The following is a 23,215-nucleotide window of genomic DNA, read 5'->3' on the forward strand; positions in this document are numbered from 1 at the left end:
TTTAAAACTAATTGGAGAAAGTTCTTTTTTACTCAACGCACAATTAAACTCTGGAATTTGTTGCCAGAGAATGTGGTTCGTGCAGTTAGTATAGCTGTGTTTAAAAAAGGATTGGATAAGTTCTTGGAGGAGAAGTCCATTACCTGCTATTAAGTTCACTTAGAGAATAGCCACTGCCATTAGCAATGGTTACATGGAATAGACTTAGTTTTTGGGTACTTGCCAGGTTCTTATGGCCTGGATTGGCCACTGTTGGAAACAGGATGCTGGGCTTGATGGACCCTTGGTCTGACCCAGTATGGCATTTTCTTATGTTCTTAAGAAGACCACGATCCCGGTTACTGGAGCTCCAGCACTCAAGGATCTGCAAGACAGGAATTTGTAGGTGCAACTTAAAAGGATTTTTGAGGTTTCAGCACTGGGCGTGCATGCGGCTGTTTGCAGCAATTTCGCCTTACGAGCGGGTCTCCACTGGATTCAGTAGTTGCGAGCTAACGCCGCCTTATCGGATAAAGAGGCGGCCCAGGCAGGTCGTCTGGAAGCTTTCGTGGCATACAGCGCGGATGCTACATGATCTACTGCACACATCGGCCAGATCCATGGTTTCAGCTGTCTCAGCTCGTAGGCTCCTCTTTTGAGAAACTGGTTGGTGGATGTCTCCCCCAGGTCACAGCTAGGGTCCTTGCCCTTCAAAGACAAACTACTTTTCGGTAAAGACCTGGAAGACATGATCCAATTTCTGGGGGAGAATTAAGATTTCTAATTTCTCCCTGCGGTTACGAAACAAAGCGACTGGATCCTTTCGGCTTATTCTGGATCTGGAAAAAGTAAATGTCTCCGGGTCCCCGGTTTCGCATGGAGGCGCTCTGGACAGTCATTGCCTTGGTGTGCAAGGGAGAGTTTCTAGCATCCTTAGACCTCACGGAAGCAGATCTTCATATAGGCATTCGGTCAGCCCACCAGAGGTTTCTTTGGTTTTCGGTACTGGATCAGCATTTTCAGTTTCAGGCTCTGCCCTTCGGTCTAGCCACAGCACCCAGAACATTCACCAAGGTGATGGTGGTGGTGGTGGCAGCCCATCTCCATAGGGAAAGGTTGCTGGTGCATCCTTACTTGGACGATTGGCTGATTCGTGCAAAATTGAAAGCGCTTGCCCAGGAGGCGATTCAGAGAGTACTTCAGCTCCTGCAATTGCTAGGCTGGGTGGTCAATTTCGCCAGGAGCAGATTGGAGCCCACTCAGTCATTGGAGTATTTGGGTGCTCTATTAGACACTCAGTAGGGCAGAGTTTTTCTTACCACAAAATGCATCTCCAAGCTGCAAGTCAAAGTAAGAGGTTTAATGCTCAAGCACTCACCCAGAATCAGATTATTTACAGGTTCTTGGATTGATGACTTCTACATTAGAATTGTACCCTGGACCTTTGCTCATATGAGGCATTTACAGTCCGCCTTGCTTTCCTGATGGAACCCAGTCTCCGAGCTTTTTCATCTACTTTTGCCGCTTACGGAGGCAGTGCGATCCAGTGTCGACTGGTGGTTGGTGATGGACAATTTAGTCTGAGGAGTTCCCCCCCTGGAAGTGCCCAACTGGACAGTGGTCACCACCGAAGCCAGTTTCTCTGGTTGGGTAGTGGTATGCTAAGGGAAATCGGTACAAGGACTTTGGTCTCCCGTCAAATCTCTCTGGTCGATCAATTGACTGGAAACAAAGGCGGTATGGTTGGATTTGCAAGCATTCCATTCTCTCCTCCAGGGCAAGTGGTCAGAATTCTCTTAGACGATGCGACCATGGTGGCGTACATCAATCGCCAAGGAGGAACAAGAAGTCAGCCGGTGGCGATGGAAGCTCAACAGTTGATCAGCTGGGCAGAACAAAACTTGGAGGACAACGTGCAGGCAGACTTTATATAAGTAGTCACCGTCTTGATCCCAGGGAATGGAAATTGGACGCGGTTTTTCAGCCCATTTGCGACGCATGGGGCACGCCCAGCATGGATCTCATGGTGACGTTTCAGAATGCCAAAGCTCCATGGTTCTATGCTCGGGGGAGAGAGATGGGAGCAGAAGGGGTAGATGCCCTAGAGCTGCCTTGGCCCACAGAGGTTCTTCTGTACATCTTTCCATCTTGGTCATTGATCGGCAAAGTGCTCAGGCGGAGAGAGATCCATCCAACGGAGGTCATCCTGGTAGCTCCAGAATGGCAGACACATCCCTGGTTCGTGGACCTTCTCAATCTTCCCGTGGAGGGCCCACTGCGGTTTCCAGTTCTCCCAGACTTGCTGCATCAAGGGCCTGTTTGAATGGAAGAAGTCTATCGCTTCTGTCTAGCGGCATGGCTTTTGAAAGGTAGAGGTTAAGTCGCAAAGGCTGTTCTCTGGCTGTAGTAGCCACGCTCCTCCGATCGCGTAAAATTTCTACCAATCTCACGTATGTTATAGTATGGAAAGGTTTTGAGACTTGATGTCTGGACAGAGAGGTCACGCCTACCCCGTCTTCGGTGTCAGACATTCTGTTTTCTACAATCAGATCTAACGGTTTTTCATGTAGTTCCCTCAGTGCAAGTGGCGGCACTTGTTTGCGTGGATCCGTCCAGGGCGTAGCGTTAACCGCACATCCAGATATAGTTCATTTTTTTTATGGAAACGAAACACTTGCGTCCTTCACTTCGGCACCCCTATCAGTCATGGAGTCTGAATTTAGTCCTCGCTGCTCTTTGTTCAGTGCCTTTTGAGCCCTTGAAGAGAGAGACTCTAAAAGTTCTTACCTTGAAGGTGATTTTTCTGGTGGCCATTACGTCGGCTCGTAGTGTTGCGGTCTCCACCACTTCCCTCCACCTACGACTCAAACCTACCTACCTCCGCCTTAGGAATCGCCGCATTCCGCCCGCTCTGGACCCCGGGGGCTTCTCTCACTCCACGTGGCAGCCGCCATTAAGTGCCTGCTTCTCGTCAGTCTTGCACGCGCCCGTCTTGAGCGCTCAACTCCCGGAAGCCTGGCCCCGCCCGTGCTGCTGACGTCACGCCCAAGCCCCGATATAACCGGCGCCCAAACTCTCTCTCATCGCCTTGCAACGAGGTTCACAACTCCATAGATGTTCTTAGTTGCATTCCTGGTGATCTTCTCGTTTCCTGCTTTTGACTCCGGTCTGCTTCCAACTCCGCTTCAGCCTGCTTGCCTGCCTCTGACTCCGCTTCTGCCTGCCTCTGACCCCGGTCTGCTTCCGCTTCAGCCTACAGCCTGCTTCAGCCTCCGGTTTGCTACAGACTCCGCTGCCGCCCGCTGCCCTGTCTTCAGCCGGCCCTCGGCCTGTACAGCCGGTCCCCTGCTTCCCGGGTACCTTTGGACTTCCACTTCCACCTGTTTGCTCTGGTCCCAGTCTAGCCTTTCTCAGTCCCTGGACTTTCTGCCTATATTTCCAAGTCCCAAGGTCCCAGTGCCCTACGGGCTCCTCCCAGGGGGCTCCTGGTTCCCAGGTGAACACCTCCTGCCTGTGGCTCCGCCTCCCGGCCTACCCTGTCACTCTAGGTAGGCCGGCCCAAGGGTCCACTATCTCGCCAGCAGTGTCCGACTGCAACACGTAGGGTGTCGGAACTCCAGGTACTTTCGTGTAGGGAACCCTTTTTTTGCGGATTTTGGATTCGGGAGTTTCTTTAAGGACGGTTCCGTCTTTCTTGCCAAAAGTGGTTTCCTCTCTTCATGTCAAGCAATCGGTTGATCTGCCAGCCTTCACCGGAGTTAGACCGTTCGGATCCTTTGGCTGGTGACTTGCGGAAGCTTGATGTTAGCAGAGCTTTGCTGCGTTACCTAGAGGTTACAAATTAGTTTTGTGCGTCTGACCATCTTTGTGCTTTGGAGCGGTCCTAAACGGAGACAGCAGGCGTCCAAAACTACTATAGCTTGTTGGCTAAAAGAGGCTTTTAGTTTGGCCTATCTCCTTCGGGGTAGATCCCTTCCGATGGGTCTGCGTGCCCACTCTTCTCGTTCGCAAGCGGCATCTTGGGCAGAGTGTCAGTTGGTATCACCGAAGGAGATATGCAGGGTGGCTACGTGGAAATCCTTGCATACTTTTTTGCAAGACATTAGACTGGATGTTCAGTCTCCAGTTGCGGGAGGATTTGGAGAGGGAGTGCTTCGAGCGAGCCTCTCCAGATCCCATCCCAATTAATGAAGTTCTGGTACATCCCAGGAGTCTGGACTGATCCGGGTACATACAGGGAAAGGAAAATTAGTTTCTTACCTGATAATTTTCGTTCCTGTAGTACCACGGATCAGTCCAGAATCCCGCCCATCTCAGACATGAGAGAGAGGGAGAGTCCGCTCGGTTCTTATATATTTTATTTCAGATTGGCAGAGTTCTGAATTTTGTCCTCAAGTGGTTTTCAAGGTTAAGTTCCTGGGAGGGTTCAGTGGGCTGGTTTTTCTTTTACTGTATATAGTGTTAATGGTTTTGAGATTTCCATTCTGCTTTGACATTGAGTAATACTGTAGGTGGCACCAGCCTATTTATAGGCGGAGTTTGTTTTGATAACTGCTATCTCACATCTGCTGGGGGGGTGGGGGGGCACGACTCAGGAGTCTGGACTGATTCGTGGTACTACATGAATGAAAATTAGCAGGTAAAGAAACTAATTTTCCTTTCTGACTTGTATGGTTATGATTTTAGTGGTTTCTTCTGGTCATTCAGGGGGGAGATGTTTGATAGGTTACATTGAGTTTTTGGGTTATTTTTCCATCTTGGCTTGGGTACAGGTCAGTACTGATGGACTGCAGGTGGCACACCAGCTTTAGTGACAGTGTCAGCAAACCTTTCTCTGTCTCTCTCTGCTGGAGGAGAGGCAAAACCCAGGAGTCTGGACTGATCTGTGGTACTACATGAATGAAAATTAGCAGGTAACCAATTTTCCTTTATTCTGCTTATGGAACATAGGCTGACCTTATCTATTGTATGTCTTAATCTGTTAGATTTTTTTGAAAGGGGGAACATCATAGTTCTTCCAACACCAATGGTAAGAGTAGGAAGCAGCACTTTTAAAGTATGCTTAAGTTGTGGAAATACTAACTTATTATTTTTTGCCTCTAGAGAATGACCTGATACAGGAATTCTTGTCAATGGATACATGCCACCGGATTTCAGATAAGGTATTGCCATAACTGTGTGTAAGAGTTTATTGGTACTTAATGTGTGAGGCATCCATGATGTGGACTGTAGATTAATCCAGGCCACTAATGTGAATGTCCTCTTGGTTCAGTTATACCAGCCCAGATGTATGGGTTATGCTCACCAACCAGCAGATGGAGACTAACAGGTTTGCTGACATCACCCTTTTAAGGGCTCTTATACTGACAGCCTTCCTGTATTCACTGGACCGGATGGTTATACACCCCAGAGTTCTGAAGGAACTCAAAATGAAATTTCAGACCTATTAGTAAAAATTTGTAACCTATCATTAAAATCATCCATTGTACCTGAAGACTGGAGGATAGCTAATGTAACCCCAATATTTAAAAAGGGCTCCAGGGGCGATCCAGGAAACTACAGTCCAGTTAGCCTGACTTCAGTGCCAGAAAAAATAGTGGAAAGTGTTCTAAACATCAAAATCACAGACCTGGTTTAATGGAAAAAAGTCAACATGGCTTTATCCAAGGAAAGTCTTGCCTCACAAATATGCTTTCCTTTTTTTGAAGGCGTTAATAAACATGTGGATAAAGGTGAACCGGTAGATGTAGTGTACTTGGATTTTAAGAAGACGTTTGACAAAGTTACTCATGAGAGGCTTCTAGGAAAAGTAAAAAGTCATGGGATAGGTGGCGATGTCCTTTTGTGAATTACAAACTGGCTAAAAGACCAGAGTAGGATTAAATGGACAATTTTCTCAGTGGAAGGGAGTGGGCAGTGGAGTGCCTCAGGGATCTGTATTGGGACCCTTTTCAATATATTTATAAATGATCTGGAAAGAAATAAGACAAGTGAGATAATCAGATTTGCAGATGACACAAAATTGTTCATAGTTAAATCACAAGCAGATTGTGATAAATTGCAGGAAGACCTTGTGAGACTGGAAAATTGGGCATCGAAATGGCAGATGAAATTTAATGTGGATAAGTGCAAGGTGATGCATATAGGGAAAAATAATCCATGCTATAGTTACACAATGTTAGGTTCCGTATTAGGTGCTACCACCCAAGAAAGAGATCTAGGTGTCATAGTGGATAACACACTGAAATTGTCGGTTCAATGTGCTGCGGTAGTCAAAAAAGCAAACTTTGTTGGAAATTATTAGAAAGGGAATGGTAAATAAAACGGAAAATGTCATAATGCCTCTATCGCTCCATAGTGAGACCGCATCTTGAATACTGTGTACAATTCTGGTCGCCGCATCTCAAAGATATAATTGCGATTGAGAAGGTACCGAGAAGGGCGACCAAAATAAGGGGAATGGAACAGCTCCCCTATGAGGAAAGACTAAAGAGGTTAGGACTTTTCAGCTTGGAGAAGAGACGGCTGAGGGGGAGATGATAGGTGTTTCAAATCATGAGAGGTCTAGAATGGGTAGATGGTGAATCGGTTATTTAGTCTTTCAGATAATAGACTAGGGGGCACTCCATGATTCAAATTAACGTAGTTTATTGGTTTAAAAATGTTCTGCTTGGATACAGTATAATACTGACTGATTGTAGGTGGCACCTCAGGGTATAGGGCAGAGTCTGTCAAAACTTCTGTCTCCATCTGGACCTGATGGCAACTGAAAGGAATGCCAAAGCACCATGCTGCTTCAGTTGCAGAAGGGAGTATGGAGCAGAAGGGGTTGAAACTCTGGTGCTCCCGTGGCCGAACCAACATGCTCCTCTGTGCGTTCCCTCCATGGCCTCTGATAGGCAAGATTCTCCGGAGAATGTAATCTTGGTAGCTCTGGCTACCCCGGCGGCCCTAGTTCACGGACCTCATCAACCTTGTGGTAGACAATCCACCGAGGCTAGGTCATCTTCCCAATCTCCTTCGTCAGGGCCCTGTATTTTTCGACCAGGCGGCTCGCTTCTGTCTAGCAGCCTGGCTTTTGAAAGGCGGCATTTGAGGAGGAAGGGTTAGCCAGAGGATGTGATTACACTTCTGGCTCGTAAGATCTCCACCTCATTAACGTATGTCAGTGTGGAAGGTCTTTGAATTGTGGTGTTGAGAGCAGGGGGTTCTTCCTCAGTGGAGCAAATCCAGACTTAGGCAAAGGGCTGTCATTTGATTCCTGGCGAGGCTAATGCTGCCTCCATTCAAGCCTCTTAAGTCCTGTGACCTGAAGTTCCTCACCTGAAAAGTCATGCTCCTGGTGGCAGTCACTTTTGCTTGCAGGGTTGGTGAGATCGAGGCCCTGGTTACATATGCTCCCTACATGAAGTTCTTCCATGATCGTGTGGTGCTGTGTACGCATCCCAGATTTCTACCTAAGATGGTGACTACTTTCCACATCAACCAGTCCATCATTCTTCCCACCTTCTTTCCAAGGCATATTCCCCCACCTTCTTTCCAAGGAAAGAAGGTGGGGGAATATGCTCTCCACACCCTGGACTGCAAGCAGGTGCTTGCCTTCTGTTTGGATCGTACAGTGGCTCATAGGCAGTCCCCCCAGCTCTTTGTGTCTTTTGATCCCAACAGACTGGGAGTAGCAGTGGGGAAGCAGACCTTGCTGAGCTGGCTAGTGGGTTGCATTGCCTTCTGCTATGGGCAGGCAGGCCTTCAGCTGGCCGGCAGAGTGAAAGCTCGCTCTGTGCGGGCTGTGGCGGCATCAGTGGCCCATCTGTGTGCGGTCCCTAAACATAGAAACACAGAAATGACGGCAGAAGAAGACCAAATGGCCCATCCAGTCTGCCCAGCAAGCTTTCACACTTGTTTTATTCTCATACTTAACTGTTACTCTTTGGCCCTTAGTAACCTTTTGGTTCCAATTCCCTTTCACCCCCGCCATTAATGTAGAGAGCAGTGCTGGAGCTGCATCTAAGTGAAGTATCTAGCTTGATTGGTTAGGGGTAGTAACTGCCTCAATAAGCATGCTACTCCCATGCTTATTTGTTTACCCAGCCTGTGCAATTCAGTCGTTGGTTGTTGTCTGAATATAAATCCTCTTCTTCATTCCCCCTGCTGTTGAAGCAGAGAGCTATGCTGAATATGCATTGAAGTGAAGCATCAGGCTTAATTGATTCCGGGTAGTAGCTGTCGTAACAAGCAAGCTACTCCCCCCCACCCCCTGCTTTTTTGTGAATGCAAATCCATTTTTTTCCCACATTTCCTTTTGCCATTGAAGCATAGAGCAATGTTGGAGTCGCATTAACTGTGTGCATGTTTATTGAATAAGGGTATTATCTCCATGTAGTAGCAGTCATTCCCACAAGCCACCCTCTCTTCATTCACATCCTCTAGACTTTATGGATCCGCAATGTTTATCCCACGCCCCTTTGAAGTCCTTCAGTTTTGGTCTTCACCACTTCCTCCGGAAGGGTGTTCCAGGCATCCACCACCCTCTCCGTGAAGAAATACTTCCTGACGTTGGTTCTGAGTCTTCCTCCCTGGAGCTTCAATGGAGAAGGTTTGTCGTTGTCTTTGGATCATTAAAACCCTTCAAGTATCTGAAAGTCTGTATCATATCACCTCTGCTCCTCCTTTTCTCCAGGGTGTATATATTTAGATTCTTCAATCTCTCCTCATAAGTCATTCCCTGTCACTGAAATTTGCAGGGCCATGACCTGGAGTTCTCCTCACACGATCGCTGCCCACTACTGGCTTGACAGGAATAGTAGTCAGGACAGCGCATTTGGGCAGTCTGTCTTGCGCAGTTTGTTCCAGTCCTGAACCCAACTGTCTCTGATCGTGCTCCCTGTGGGACCAGACTGCCCCCTGTTTTCCCACAGAGTCTGTCTGTTGGCACCTTGTTTGGCTACTGTGGGTCTCCCTGGTTGAATGGGGCAGTCTGGAGCTCTAATCACCCACATGTGAGGACTACCATTCTGCTTGTCCTAGGAGAAAGTGCAGTTGCTTACCTATAACAGGTGTTTCGCTTAGGACAGCAGCATTTTAGTCCTCAGGAATACCGCACGCCTACCCACACTGTTGGGTTCGCCTTTGGTTTGTGGTGTTTTTTCTCGCTCATATTTTTTTGCTATATTACGAGACTGATGGGGGACCGCGCATGGACGCACAGATAGCAGGCTGGCCATGCTCAGTCTGCCAGTCGAAGTTTCTAGAAGCTGACAAGTTTTCCATGCCTGCTCCATTGGATGATGTCACCCACATGTGAGGATTAACATCCTGCTATCCTAGGAGAACACCTGTTATACCCCTTTCCAGATCATTTATAAATATATTAAAAAACAGTGGTCCAAGTACAGATCCTGAGGCACGCCATTGTTTTGTTTTTCACAGTGGAAAAAAGTACAGACAACTTAATCCTACTGTTTCCTGTCTTTTAACCAGCTTGCAATCTTCAGAAGGACATTGCTTCTATCCCGTGACTTTTTAGTTTTCTTAGAAGCCTCTCATGTGGGGGGATGTTGAACGCCTTCTGAAAATCCAAATACACAACATCTACCGGTTCACCCCTTCAAAAACGTATAGGAGATTTGTGTGGCAAGACTTCACTTGGGTAAATCTGTGCCTGCTGTGTCCCATTAAACCACATCTAATAGTTTTTGTGATTTTTATTCTTTAACAGTTTCCACGATTTTCCCGGCACTGAAGTCATGCTCACCTGGCTATAGTTTCCCAGGTCACTCCTGGAGCCCTCTTTAAATATTTGTTACATGGGCCATCTTCCAATCTTTAGGTACAATGGATGATTTTAATGATAGGTTACAAATTAATTGAAATAGGTCTGAAATTTCATTTTTTAGTGTCTTACTGCTCTTCAGTTTGTCAGTCTGGCCTACTACCACTTCCATGTTCATTGTGATTTGGTTCAGTGAATCGTGTTGGTGAAAAATCTAAAAAAAAAAAAAAAAAAAAAGAAAAAATCACAAGTGAGAATCACGGATCACGAACCATCGGGTTCCCCGGAAACTTAAGACCAAAGGGACCCTGTGTGGGTGCTCAGAGCCTCAAAGTTCTAGAAACTGACATTTTTCCATGCCAGGCTCCATTGGATGATGTGAGTGCCATCCTGCACTGAGAAAAACCCTTTCCTGTCCTGATGTGCAAGCGACCACACAAGTGGTCCCTCAGACAAATCACACTTGATAGACTTTCAGCTATGGGGTTGACCAACGATTGATAAACTAGATCAGTTTCTGCTCAGTCCAATGGAGCCCGCAGAGGATTGTGCAAGACACACTTCTGCTCAACTGGGGGTCAGACCTCGTGTAAGTTTTTGTTTCTACTGATCTCAGGAACAATCCAAAAACTCATCAGACAGGACTTGCATGATTCATTGCTCCAGCCTGGCCCAGATAAATCTGGTACGCGTTTCTAGTACAACTCTTTAGCCACCGGATCCATTAGGCAAAGGATCATGTTACTCAAGTACAAAGTATGCTTCTTTGCCTGGACCCTAATCCCTTCCCTTGTCAGTATGTATGTTAAATGTGCAGTAATAGGCTTGCACACTAAGCTTCCGACAGAAATAAAAGAAATGCTACTTGCAGCCAGGAAACATTTCACTCGTCAAAACTACACCTTCAAATGGAAATAGTACTCAACATGGTGTAAGAATTGTGACATCAATCCTCGCTCTTGCAAGCCCACGTCTTAACTGGTGTATCTGCCTCATCTATCCTTCCTGGCCTTGCAACTTTGTCCATACAAGTTTGCACTTGAGTGCCATAGCAGCCTACTATGAACACATTGATAACCGTTCCATAACATGCACTCTGGTATCTGTTTATGAAAGGTCTGCTACATATTAATCTACTAGTCAAATGTCTCATGACCCTGTGGGATCTAAACACTATACTCTAGTAACTCCTGTATCTGCCATTCGAACCAGTGGAATCCACTTTACTAACATTCCTTACTTGGAAGGTGCTATTTCTGATAGGCTCTTGTTCATTACCCCACCTTGTTTTTTCATGACAAATTGGTGCATCACACTAATCTGAAATTCCTACCACAAATGGTATCTCTTCCCCCCCCCCCCCCCCCCCCCCCACACACACACACACACTTAAATCAGTCTATTGTCCTCACTACCTACACTCATCCTCATGCTCGTCAAGGTGAAAAGCAACTTGGATTGCAAATGAGCACTAGCATACTACGAGAGGAAAACCAAACAGACAAATGACACCTCTATATCCTATATTTTTATTTATTTTTATTTAAAAATATTTCTATACCGTCTTTACAAACAGTGTTTAATCAAAACGGTTTACAAATGTCAAATAGAATAAAGATAAAAACTAATAAAACTAAAAATAAGGGTTACTTAAAAATAACTTAGTTATAGAAGATATAAAAAAAATTACAAAAATTGTTCCTTAACATAAAATAAAATTAAAAAAAAAGGTAATTTAAACAAATCAGTAAACAAGTAAAAGAATCGGGATCAGGTGCCAAAACTGGGAATATGATGCATTATTTGGTGGGTGGTATGTGAAATGCGATTTGAAATAAATGTGTGTTTAAAGATTTTTTGAATTGTTTGGAATTGGATATGGATCTGATAGAGTCTGGTAATGAATTCCATAAAATGGGGCCTATGACTGAAAAAGCTCTTTTTCTGGTAATATCTAAACGGGCTTGTCGAGGTGATGGAATATCAAGAAGATTTTTGTCCATTGACCTTAGGTGTCTGGTAGGTTTGTAAATGCGGAGGATGGTGCATAAAGTAACTGAGTTAGGGGTATGAATGAGAGAGTGTATAATGGATAGAATTTTAAACTGTATTCTGTATTTGACTGGTAACCAATGTAAAGATTGAAGTATTGGGGTGATATGATTTTTTTTTTGAAGAATTTGTTAGGATACGTGCTGCTGCATTTTGGATTAATTGAAGTGAGTGAAGTGTGTTTTCTGGGAGACCTATGTATAGAGAATTACAGTAATCCAGTCCGGAGAAGATGAGTGATTGAAGAATAGTCCAAAAGTCATGAAAGAAAAGTAGAAGATGTAGACGTTTTAAGAGTTGAAGTTTGTAGAAAGAATTCCTATAACCCCAATTGTAGAAAGAATTCCTATAACCCCAATTGTAGAAAGAATTCCTATAACCCCAATTGCTTGGGCATAGCAGTGATCAAACACCCCATGGAAGGTTGGCTGGTTAATTACATCAGTCATTTCTATTTCTTTTTAGGGATAGGTAGGATGGATGTCTGTTAGTGATTGGGAATGTACAATTCTCACAGGACAAAGTAGTCTCTGAGTTTCATTTAAATCAATGTATTACTCTTCCTTCCTTTTTTCCCAGACCTCACTCACACCCAGGTGAGCGAGCTCTCCACTCCTTGGACTGCAAATGCACTCTTGCCTTTCTTAGATCGTACTGCAGCCCACAGGTCATCTACCCAACTATTTGTCTCTCTTGGTAAAACCAAATTGGGTACTCCGGTAGGCTAGCAGATTGCATTTCTTTTTGCTATCGTCAAACAGGTCTTCTATTACATGGTCCTGCAGAGGCACACTCCGTAAGAGCAGTGGCAACGTCAGTGGCACACCTCCACTCTGTTCCTCTTGCTGACATCTGTAGAACTGCTACATGGAGCTCCCTCCATACTTCTGCAGCTCATTATTGTCTTGACAAAGCTGGCAGACAGGATTTCATCTTTAGCCAATCGGTCCTACGTAACCTGTTTCCCCATATAATAATAAATTCCTTCCTGCGACCCAGGGAGATCATCAGGCTGCCCAACTCACCAAAACTACTTCGGTTGTTGTGCCTGTTGCATGTCGTTAGGTATTTTGGCTATATGACATTCAGGCATCCCGTAGCTTGCTAATCATCCACATGTGAAGACTACCATCCTGCTTGTCCTGTGAGAAAACAGTTGCTTACCTGTAACAGGTGTTTCACAGGACAGCAGGTTGTTAGTCCTCACGAAACCCACCCGCCACTCCGCGGAGTTGGGTCAGTTTCCATTTTCTTTTATTTTTCGCTCGTACTTACTAAAAATGAGACTGAAGGGGGACCCCTGCTGGATGCAGGGTTAGGTGGCATACTCAGTGTGCCAAGTCAAAGTTCTAGAAACTTTGATAAAGTGTTCCGTGAGGGCTCCATCCTGATGATGTCACCCACATGTGAGGACTAACATCTTGCTGTCCTTTGAGAACACATATTACAGGTAAGCAACTCTGCTGTTTTAAACCCGAGCATGCTAGAGGCTCAGTCAAAGTTCCAGAAACTTTGATATGTTTTCTGTACCTGGCCTCATCAGATGTTGCCCATATGCGAGGACTAATATCCTGCTGTCCTCTGAACACCTGTTCCCTGTACATACCAGGATCAGTCCAGGACACCTGGGTTGTGATTCCGCACCAGTAGATGGAGGCGGAGCCATATATGCCCCTGTGCCAGTCACAGCCCCTCAGTCTTACTCTGTCTCCAGTAGATGGTGCAGGTGCGGTCACAGCTCCTGCCTGCCCTGGTTCTGGTACTCCGTCAGGGTCGGTTCTTTTTTCTTGGTTTTAGGCTAGTTTAGGCTATAGTTGTTTTTCATTTCGGAATTTTTGAAGTTTTGGATTTTTGAATTTTAAATTGTCACTGACGTCCCGTCCGCCCTGCCTCCCAGGGGGGTTGTGAGGTCCTGAGGGGACTACCCCTCCCTGGTTGAGGCCGCTGCTAGGGTCGAGGACCCGGCTTTACCAGTGGCAGCGTCAGGGGTGACACCGGGGAGCCCGGTTCAATCACCCCTGCTGGATTAGGGCTCCAGGACCGTGGACAGTGACAGGCGTTTGTAAAAAAAAAAAAAAAAAAAAAAAAACCCCGAAAAAAAAGTTTTTGCTTTTGTTTCTGGCTCTCTGTTCCTTCGCGTCGCTGTTCCGTGTTGGCTCCGGGGGCGGGGGGGGGGGGGGGCGCCGCGGGCAGGGGGGAGGTCGTTTCGCTTTAAGTTTATTTTTTTGTTACTCGCGTTGCTCTCCGTTTCGCCGCGTTTGCGTCGGCATGCCTCGTGGCTCGTCCTGTCGGGCCTGCGGCTCGGGTCGTTTGCTCCCAGGAGCTTACCCGGTCCTGAGGGGACCATCCCCCCCTGGTAGAGCACTGGCTGGGCTAAGGGTCGAGGATCCTGTGGTAGTTTACAGCCCAGCCGGGGTGATACCGAGGAGCCCGGCTCACTCACCTCGGCTGGACCGCTGCGAGGGACAGCTCCAGGTAACTTTAAAAAAAAAAACAAAAACGGAGCGGTTTTTTCGTTTCAGCGCGAGCGCCGGGTTTACCTCTGTAGCGGTCGATTTGGCGTTTCCTTTCCCCCCCTCTTCCCTTCTCCCGCTTAATTTTCGGTTTTTTTGTCACTCTGCCGAGCAGGCCGCATAGGTCAGCCTGCTCGACTTGCGGCTCCAGCGCTGCGCACCTCTCTCGAGCTCAGCTGTCCTCAGGCTGTGACACGGGGGGCACAGGGTCGTCTGCCTTGCTTCGGGGGGTGATTGGCGGCAGCCTCTCGCTATTACGGTCGGGGACCGTCCAGCGGCCTTCCCCAAGCAGTTACCGTCAGCCGCGGGAAAAGAGTAAGAAAAAAAAAAAATTCTACGCCGACCTCTCACGCGAAATTCGCGGGAAAGTCGGCCATCTTGGTGCCAGCATCCAGCGCAACACCAAGCGCGGCAGGCCCCGGGGATTCCCCCCCCCCCCCCCACAACGGTCGGCTCCGCGGTCGGTTCGCCATCGGAGGCGGTGGGGGGGGGGGAGGGCTGGGGGAGACACGATGAACTCTGAAGGACTCTTTGCCCCTGGTTTTTGTTTTGGCCAGGCATAGGGCCTTTTAAGGCCCGCAAAGCCCACAAGCGACCTGATGGCCAGGCGGGGGGGGCCTGCGAGGCCAATCATGTTGGTCCAGACACGTCCTCGGCCACGGAACGCGGCGGGGCGGTTCATAGCCAAACGCCTGTTACGGGCCATACCGCCTAAAGTCTTGAGTCGTCGGATCCAGAAATTTCCAAGGTGCCCTCCCCTCCTCCGAGGGGGGCTGAGGGAGATGTCTACGTCTGAATCGTTGGGTCCGGAGATTTCCAAGGCGCCCTTCCCGCCTCCGAGGGGGGCTGAGGGAGATGGCGCGCCACCACAGGGGGCGGCGAGGCAGAAGCAGGCTTCGGAAGGGGATGGCTCGAGATTGTTCCGCCTCTTCATAAGGAAGGAGCTGGCCCCTGATTCCCGCCATTCCGGCGGAGTTGGGAATCGCCACGCCGCCTGTGGAGTCTCGGCTGGGCTTCGTTCCTTTTCACCTCTCTGTGACAGTTCTGCTCTATCGAGAGTGGGATACTCCGGCTTTGAACCTGAAGGTCGCGAAGGCTATGGGTACGCTCTCTCACTTGCCGGAGGACGACGGATTTCCCTAGGGGAAAACAGGGTTTTCAAGCTGCCCGAGGACAGATCCAGGACGCGGTCTTCGTTTTCGGCCAGGTCCCGCGTTTGTGGTCCCAGGAAATTGCGTCCTCAAAGGTCGTCCGCTCAGTCGTATTGGTCTTCCTCCTCCCGAACCCCGCAATGGCGGCAGCAGTCCTTTCGGGGGAAGCGGGGGAGCCCCGGCGAGCGCAGGGGCCAAAGCTTCGCCATGAAAGGTGGTCGGCCCCTCTCTCACCGCAGCCCCAGCACGCCGTTCCCAACGTCGGGGCGCGGTTGCTGTCAGTTTTCGAGAGATGGGCCGGCATAACGTTAGTCCAGTGGGTCCTCTATGTGAACAGGCGCGGCTACCTCATCCGTCCCGGTCAACCTCATGGCGGGGGCTGTTACTTCATTTACTTCATCGTCCCAAAGAAAGACGGCACGTCCAGACCAATTCTGGATCTCAAAGGGGTAAACCGATGCCTTCGCATTCCTCACTTCAAAATGGAGACAGTTCGGTCGGTGATTGCCGTGGTACGGCCAGGCGACTTTCTGGCCGCCCTAGATCTCATGGAGGCGTATCTTCACATAGGCATTCAGCCGTCGTTCCAGCGCTTCCTCAGGTTCTGCGTTCTAGGACGGCGTTATCAGTTTCGAGCGCTCCCGGTTGGTCTCGCGACGGCCCCCCCCGTACATTTACGGAGGTGAAGGTGATGGTCGTGGTGGCGGCGCAGCTGCGCCGGGAAGGCCTCCTGGTCCCTCCGTATCTGGCTGATTGGTTGATGCGGGCGAAGTCCGGGACTCAGTGTCGGTTGACAGTGGCCAGGGTCCTACAAATTTTGCAGTCCCTAGGATGGGTGGTCAACTTCAACCACAGTCATCGGATACCCACGCAGACCTTGGAATATCTGAGAGCCGTTTTCGACACAAAGCAGGGCAAGGTGTTCCTGTCACACGAACGGCGATACAAATTGCAAGCTCAAGTAAGGCGCTTATTGTCTCTCCGCCGGCTGCGGGTCTGCGTCTACCTTACGGTCCTGGGTTCTATGGCTTCCACTTTAGCGCTGGTTCCCTGGACGTTCGCTCATCTGCGTCCCTTACAGTCGTCCTTACTATCCCGCTAGACGCCTGTTTCGGAGGAGTTCCACTTACCGCTTCCACTAGCAGGACATGCGAGAGCCAGCCTGTGCTGATGGCTGGATTCCAGTCGTCTGTCTTCGGGAGTGTCTCTTTTTTGGTGCCCAATTGGACGGTGGTGACCACGGATGCCAGTCTCTCCGGTTGGGGAGCGGTCTGCCTAGGAAGCTCAGTCCTAGGCCTGTGGTCGGTGTCGCCAGCCCAGTGGTCTATCAACAGGCTAGAGACCAGAGCGGTCCGTCTGGCCCTGCAAGCCTTCCTACCATTAGTGCGGGGAGTGGCGGTCCGAGTGTTGTCGGACAACGTGACCACCGTGACCTACATCAACCGCCAGGGCGGGACAAGGAGCCCACAGGTGGCGGAGGAGGATCAGCGCTTGCTGGCCTGGTCGGAGCTACATCTCAGCAACGTGGCAGCCTCTCACATTGCAGGAGTCGACAACGTTCAGGCGGATTTTTCTCAACCGTCGTCGCCTGGGTCCCGGAGAGTGGGAGCTGGCGGACGAAGCATTTTCTTCTCACTTGCGAAACGTGGGGTGTGCCCCACATGTATCTGATGGCCACATGGCACAACGCGAAGGCTCCGTGATTTACAGTCTACGTTGAGAACGGGGGGCAGAAGGCGTCGAGGCATTGGTACTCCCTTGGCCGACGGATGTTCTGCTGTACGTCTCTTCCCCGTGGCCGATTATCGGCGAGATTCTGCGGCGCATAGAGTTGCACCCGGCCAACATGATCCTGGTGGCACCAGAGCAGCCGCGCCGACCGTGGTTCGCAGACCTCGTCCAGTTATCACTAACGACACCCCTTCGGTTCCAGGAAATGGCGGGTCTCCTCTATCAGGGCCCCGTCTGTTTGGAGGATGCGGACCACTTCTGTCTCGCGGCATGGTTTTTGAGCGGAAGCGGCTGAAGAGAAATGGTTACTCAGTTGCCATGGTAGCCACGTTGCTACGATCCAGAAAGCAGTCGACGTCCCTGGTTTTGAGGAATGGTGCGTACAGCGTGGGGGGGGTCCCCATGGCGGCTTCCGTCTCCGACATTCTGGCGTTCCTACAGGCAGGTTTAGCCAAGGGTCTGGCATGCAGTTCTCTACGGGTCCAAGTGGCGGCGCTTGGTTGTTTGCAAGGTAAGGTCCGTGGATCACCCCTGGCTCTTCACCCGGAGATATCCCGTTTCCATTGGGGAACTAAGCACCTTCGTCCTCCGTTGCGTCTCCCCTGTCCGGCTTGGAACCTCAATTGGGTCTCGCCGCTTTAGGCGCGGCGCCGTTTGAGCCCTTGAACCGCGTATCGACTAGGGATCGACGGTGTTCTTGGTGACAATTGCCTCGGCAAGGCGTGTTTTGGAGTTACAGGCCTGGTCCTGTGGGGAACCCTTCTTGCGTATTTCCGATTCCGGAGTTTCCTTGCGGACGGTTCCTTCCTTTCGGTCGAGAGTGGTGTCGTCTTCCAAGTAAATCAGTCGGTAGAGCTGCCCGCCTTCGCGGTCGGGGAGTCATCTGATTCAACAGCGAGGGAATTCCGGAGGCTTGATGTCCGGAGATCCCTCCTTCGCTATCTGGGGCTCACTAATCCGTTTCGGGTCACAGATCACCTGTTTGTGTTGTTCTCTGGTCCGATGAAAGGGGCCTTAGTGTCCCGCACGACGATCGCCCGTTGGCTCCAGGAGGCCTTTGGTTCGGCGTACTTGGTGCGGGGAAAATCACTTCCCGTGGGTCTTCGGACTCACTCCACTCGATCTCAAGCTGCGTCTTGGGTGGAAGCTTCTCAGGTGTCGCCTCAAGAGCTTTGCAGGTCGGCTACCTGGAAGTCGTTGCTTACCTTATCAGGCATTGCCGGTTGGATGTCCGGGCTACCGGTTCCGGGGGATTTGGAGAATGGGTACTTCGAGCGGGACTCTCTGCTTCCCACCCTCGGTAAGTTTGCTCTTGTACATCCCAGGTGTCCTGGACTGATCCTGGTACGTACAGGGAAAGGAAAATTAGTTTCTTACCTGATAATTTTCGTTCCTGTAGTACCAAGGATCAGTCCAGGATCCCGCCCGCAGTGCTACGCTAAAGTTACGGAGAGTCCGCTCATCGTTGTTTTTCAGTAAGCTGACCCCTTGTTTCCTCGCTCTCCCGGTTGGGGAGTCTGGTTTCTGTAGAGGTGTTGGAATTATTTCCGATTTAAATAGCAAGTTTGTCTGGTTAGCTATGGTTGCCTTCTGGAATTTTCTACTTTGACATTACGTATGACTGAGGGGCTGTGACTGGCACAGGGCCATATATGGCTCCGCCCACAAGTTTTGCTCTGTCTCCATCTACTGGTGCGGAGTCACAACCCAGGTGTCCTGGACTGATTCTTGGTACTACAGGAATGAAAATTATCAGGTAAGAAACTAATTTTCCTTTACAGGTAAGCAATTCTGCTTTATTCGTTGGCTGTAGTATTGATACTTTTACTGATTAGGATGTTCTCCAGTTATTTGGATTATGTGCACTTGTGAAGAATTTGAGGCTGATGTTCCGAGCATCAACACAGGCTGGGCTGCGTTCAGGTATGAATTCTGGAACTCTTACAGGAGGGCCAGTAAGGGTTCGGTTCTTAATATCTTGAAGGTGCAAGTTGTGTCTTTTTCTTGCTGAACGGGCCAGGTTCAGTCTACTCCTATCTTCTCTCCTGAATATGGTGTGTGGTTTTTTTTGTGGTGTGTCAAGCAAGTTCAGTTGCCACTTGATATTCCGGTTCCATTTTGGGATCTTAATTTGGTCCTGTCCTTTTTGGTGTTGCAGTTTTCCCTTTAAGATTGCAATGTTACGATCCCGGTCACTAGGTTAGTGACCGGGCACCTACCTCTCTCTGCCGCGCCGCGAACCGCCGGGTTCCTGGCCTCCAGGGCCGCATGGCAGCGGCGTCTCCTCGTGGAGACGCCGTTGGGGACTCCTCCCCTCGTCGGGGGAACGCGCACGTGTAGGGCCGCGTTTTGAGGCGTCTGCACCCGGATGTGCAGACACGCCCCCTTTGACGTCAGACGCCGGCTAGGGGATTTAAACAGGGCTTTTCGGCTTTACAACTTGCCTTGCAACGAGGTCTCTCTGCGGAGTTCCAGTTGCCTTCGGATTGTCTGGTTCCTGTTTCCTGCTTGCCTGGTTCCTGATTCTTGCCTGCCTGACTCTGGTTTCACCTGCTAGCCTGATTCCTGGATTCTGCTTGCCCTACGACTCTGTCCGCTGCCTGCTTGCCGCCTGCCTTGACCTCAGCTCGTGACCTCTACTCTGCCTGCTTGCCGCCTGCCTTGACCTCAGCTCGTGACCTCTACTCTGCCTGCTTGCCGCCTGCCCTGACCTCTGTCCGTGACTCCGTTCTGCTTGCCTTCTGCCTGCCCAGACTCCGGTCCGTGTCTTCGTTCCTCCAGTTCGCTGCCTGCCCAGACTCCGGTTCGTATTCCTTTCCTTGGATTCTTCAGCCTTCACCTAAGTCCCAGCGGCCCGGGTCCCTACGGGCTCCTCCTGGGGGGACCTCGGGCTTCCAGGGCGAAGACTCCTAAGTCCTAGCAACCCGGGCCTCCACAGCTCCTCTGGAGGGGTCACGGGTTTCCAGGTGAAGATTCGTCTGTACCAGCGGGTTCTGCCTCCTGTCCGTCTTTCAGTGGCGGTCAGCCCAAGGATCCACTTCCGGATTGGACAGTCACAACATGCAATAGCTCACTTTGAAGACAGCATTTCTTATTTATTCTACGCAAAAGGATGTTGGAGATGCAGGCTCTTTCTTGCAGGGAACCCTTTCTCACAATTACACGACAGGATTCAGCTTTGCGCAGTGCCTTCCTTTCTTACAAAGGTGGTCTCAGATTTTCACATAAATCAGTCTATTTCCTTACCTTTGAAAAGGCAGTGAGGTGCAGAAACATGTTTTGTGGGATCAAGATGACCAATGAGTTTCACAGATCTGATCTTTGTATTATATGATGCTGTGCAGAAAGATAAGGTAGCCTCTAAGGCTACTGTGGCATATTGCATTAGAGGTAATCATGGCTCCGTATATAGAGGCTAATATGCTTTAGCAACAGCACATTTACCCTCATTCCATGAGGGTTCAGGCTACTTCATGAGCAGTTTGTATTTCCAGAGAATAAGGCAGCATCCTGGTCATTTTTGCAAAGCTTTTCCAGGCAGAACTGTTTGGATGTCTGGTTTAGGGAGGACACCTTTTTGTTGTAATGGGGCTTAAGCAGTAGCCTGTCCTATGAGGGAGTAGTGTGGTACATCCTGTTTGCATAAACTGGCCTGACTGGATGAAGAGAGGTAAAATGCTTCCTACTTGCCTAGTCTTCATTCCGTTTAGGGCTGGCCAAGGATAGCTTTTTGGCAGACATTTCAGTATAATTGCCCTTTTTGGTATGTATGGGTTATGTTCTGTTCTCTATCCTTCTGGACTTTTTATCTTTTGGTTTTTGCTTCCTTGGTCTTCTGGAAGTTCAAAAAAGAAAGGGAAAGTTTATCATGTTAAAGCTGGCTACAGTTAACATTTTACAAAAAAAAATACTGGCAGGCTGGTGTCGGCACAGAACGAGAAGCTCTCTGATACTTCATATACTTCCTATTCCCATCTGGTTTGCGTGCATAACCCATTTGTATAGACTGACCTAGAGAAAAGAAAACTCCCTGGTTTGTGGGGGTGGGAGCATGATAAATTGTTTTGCAAAATATACTGGCAAGCTGAGGTCAGTGTGGGAGCATATGAGTGACATCAGTAAACCTGTTTATCTGCTGGTTGCCAGGTACAACCCATACATCTGGACTTGTCTGTCTGGTCTCAAGGAAAGGAAATTTATCGGGCAATATCAAACTTCTTCATAAGTGACTTTCTTCACTGAAAGCTCTGGGGTCTTCTCCCCTGCTGCATAAGTGTCTGGAGATGAATGGGATAGCCATGTATTCTGATTGCTCTTTTTTTTTTTTTTTTTTGGTAGCTTCATGCCAATGTAACCCCACCCCAGTGTGCTGGTCTAGGACAGGTGAGGCCATAGTTATTTATACTCTTCAGGGAAGGAACCTGGACTAGCTTTTCTATCTCCTTTACTTCCCAAGGTGTGGATTCGCTGGGGGAAGGAGTCCTCCTCTTAGGTCCCGATGTGACAGGGATGGTTCTCTTACACATTCCCTTGTTTCCCCTGGAGAGGATGCTGGTTTCTGTTAGTGCAGAAATACTCTGGAGCCACTTGGTTAGTGTCCAAAACAAAAGGCTTTACTGTTACACTGATGGTGAATGACTCAACTGCAGCACCACAGATCTTTCAGTACCTTTACAGCCTCCTGGATCTAGCAAGTCTTTTTCCCTAAAGAACTGAAACTAATAGTGGCGTCCCCTCCTTACAGGTCATCACCACTTCAGGGGTGTATCTTCCCTATCCCTGGGCGGTTCACATGCAGGATTCCCCAATTCCTACGTTCAAGACAGGCCCAGGTGTCCAGTGAGGCTTCTAAATAAAAGTATCAATATTCCCCTAACTTGGCCCCAAAGGGAACTCAACCAGACAGCTTGTGTACTAGAAGTGGAAATCCCTCCAACCCTGGCCAGGACCACCAAACAGGGCTTGCTTGGCTAAAACTGGCTGGGCCTGTAAAATCAGATATCTGAGAGTAGTTCAACGCTCAGTATGAAAATCACCGAAGAGAGAGTGTGGAAAAATTAGAGTAGTCCTTACAAAGTGTTGTAGCACGAATAGTTAACTTTTATTAGGGTATTGGAACTCCACACTTTTTAGATTAAAAAGGTCCACTTAGAACCAAGGTGATGTCACCCGCCACGGTCACCATGTTTCATCCCACTGTCTACATCAGGATGCACCTTACAGTACAATTCAAACAAGCTGAGCTACAGCATATTCTCATTTTTAAAAATACCCTAATAAAATTTAACTATTCGTGCTAAAACACTTTGTAAGGACTACTCCAATTTTTTCATGCTCTTGCTCTTTGGTGGGACTGTAAAATAACAAACTAAGCTCTACCTCTGAACACTGTTCACAACTCAGACTGCCTCCCAAGCTGTAGCAAGGGCATGGTTATATACTGTTTCCAGTCGATAGGGCTGAATTAGCCATGCTGTCCTGGGACTGTCAGTCTTGCGTCTGAGGCGGAGCTTCTCAAAGTTGATACAGAGCTTTGCTCTGTGCGACTACGTGAGGGTTCCCGTGCAGAAAACAGCTTCTCCTCAGTCTCTTTTCCGCGAGCAGGAAAGCACGCGGAGCCACAACTCTCCTCAGACTAGTTAAAAAAATAAAAAAATAAAAAATTACTGAAAAATTCTCCACTTCGTCCCACAAACATCGACAGCAGGTTTGCCACAGCCATCCGGCTTTAAACCATGTGTTTGTGGGAAAATAATGTCCATAACTGATGGACATGAGGCCTGCTATCAGTGCTTAGGCCCGAATCACGACCAGACAATATTGTATACATTGTGGTCGAATGTCGCCGCTAGAGAGCGGCAAAAATTGAGACTAAAAAGCATGTCTCTACCCAGTTCCGGTGCCACCCCATCGGAAGCTCACTCCTCCCCTGGTTAGAGGTCGAAGCATGCACCGACCGTTCGAAGGGCCATGTTACTGGAACTGAACACCACTGAGAAACAGTTTCATCAAAACAG

At 48.9% G+C, this 23,215-nt stretch overlaps 1 protein-coding gene across 8 annotated transcripts in view; it reads left to right on the forward strand.

The window, feature by feature from the left end:
• The window catches only part of SPDYC (speedy/RINGO cell cycle regulator family member C), a 276,726-nt gene that overhangs the window by 57,522 nt on the left and 195,989 nt on the right, over positions 1-23,215 (forward strand). For 7 of the 8 annotated variants that reach the window (XM_029611412.1, XM_029611411.1, XM_029611406.1 and 4 more), the window contains exons 3-4: positions 5,083-5,141; positions 21,537-21,581. In XM_029611412.1, coding sequence (XP_029467272.1) covers positions 5,083-5,141; positions 21,537-21,581 — 104 coding nt within the window. The remainder of the gene's footprint in view (positions 1-5,082; positions 5,142-21,536; positions 21,582-23,215) is intronic. The other variant, XM_029611407.1, reaches the window with a different exon arrangement.

The sequence above is a fragment of the Rhinatrema bivittatum genome, chromosome 8 (assembly GCF_901001135.1).
Source record: "Rhinatrema bivittatum chromosome 8, aRhiBiv1.1, whole genome shotgun sequence".
Classification (NCBI taxonomy): Eukaryota; Metazoa; Chordata; class Amphibia; order Gymnophiona; family Rhinatrematidae; genus Rhinatrema; species Rhinatrema bivittatum.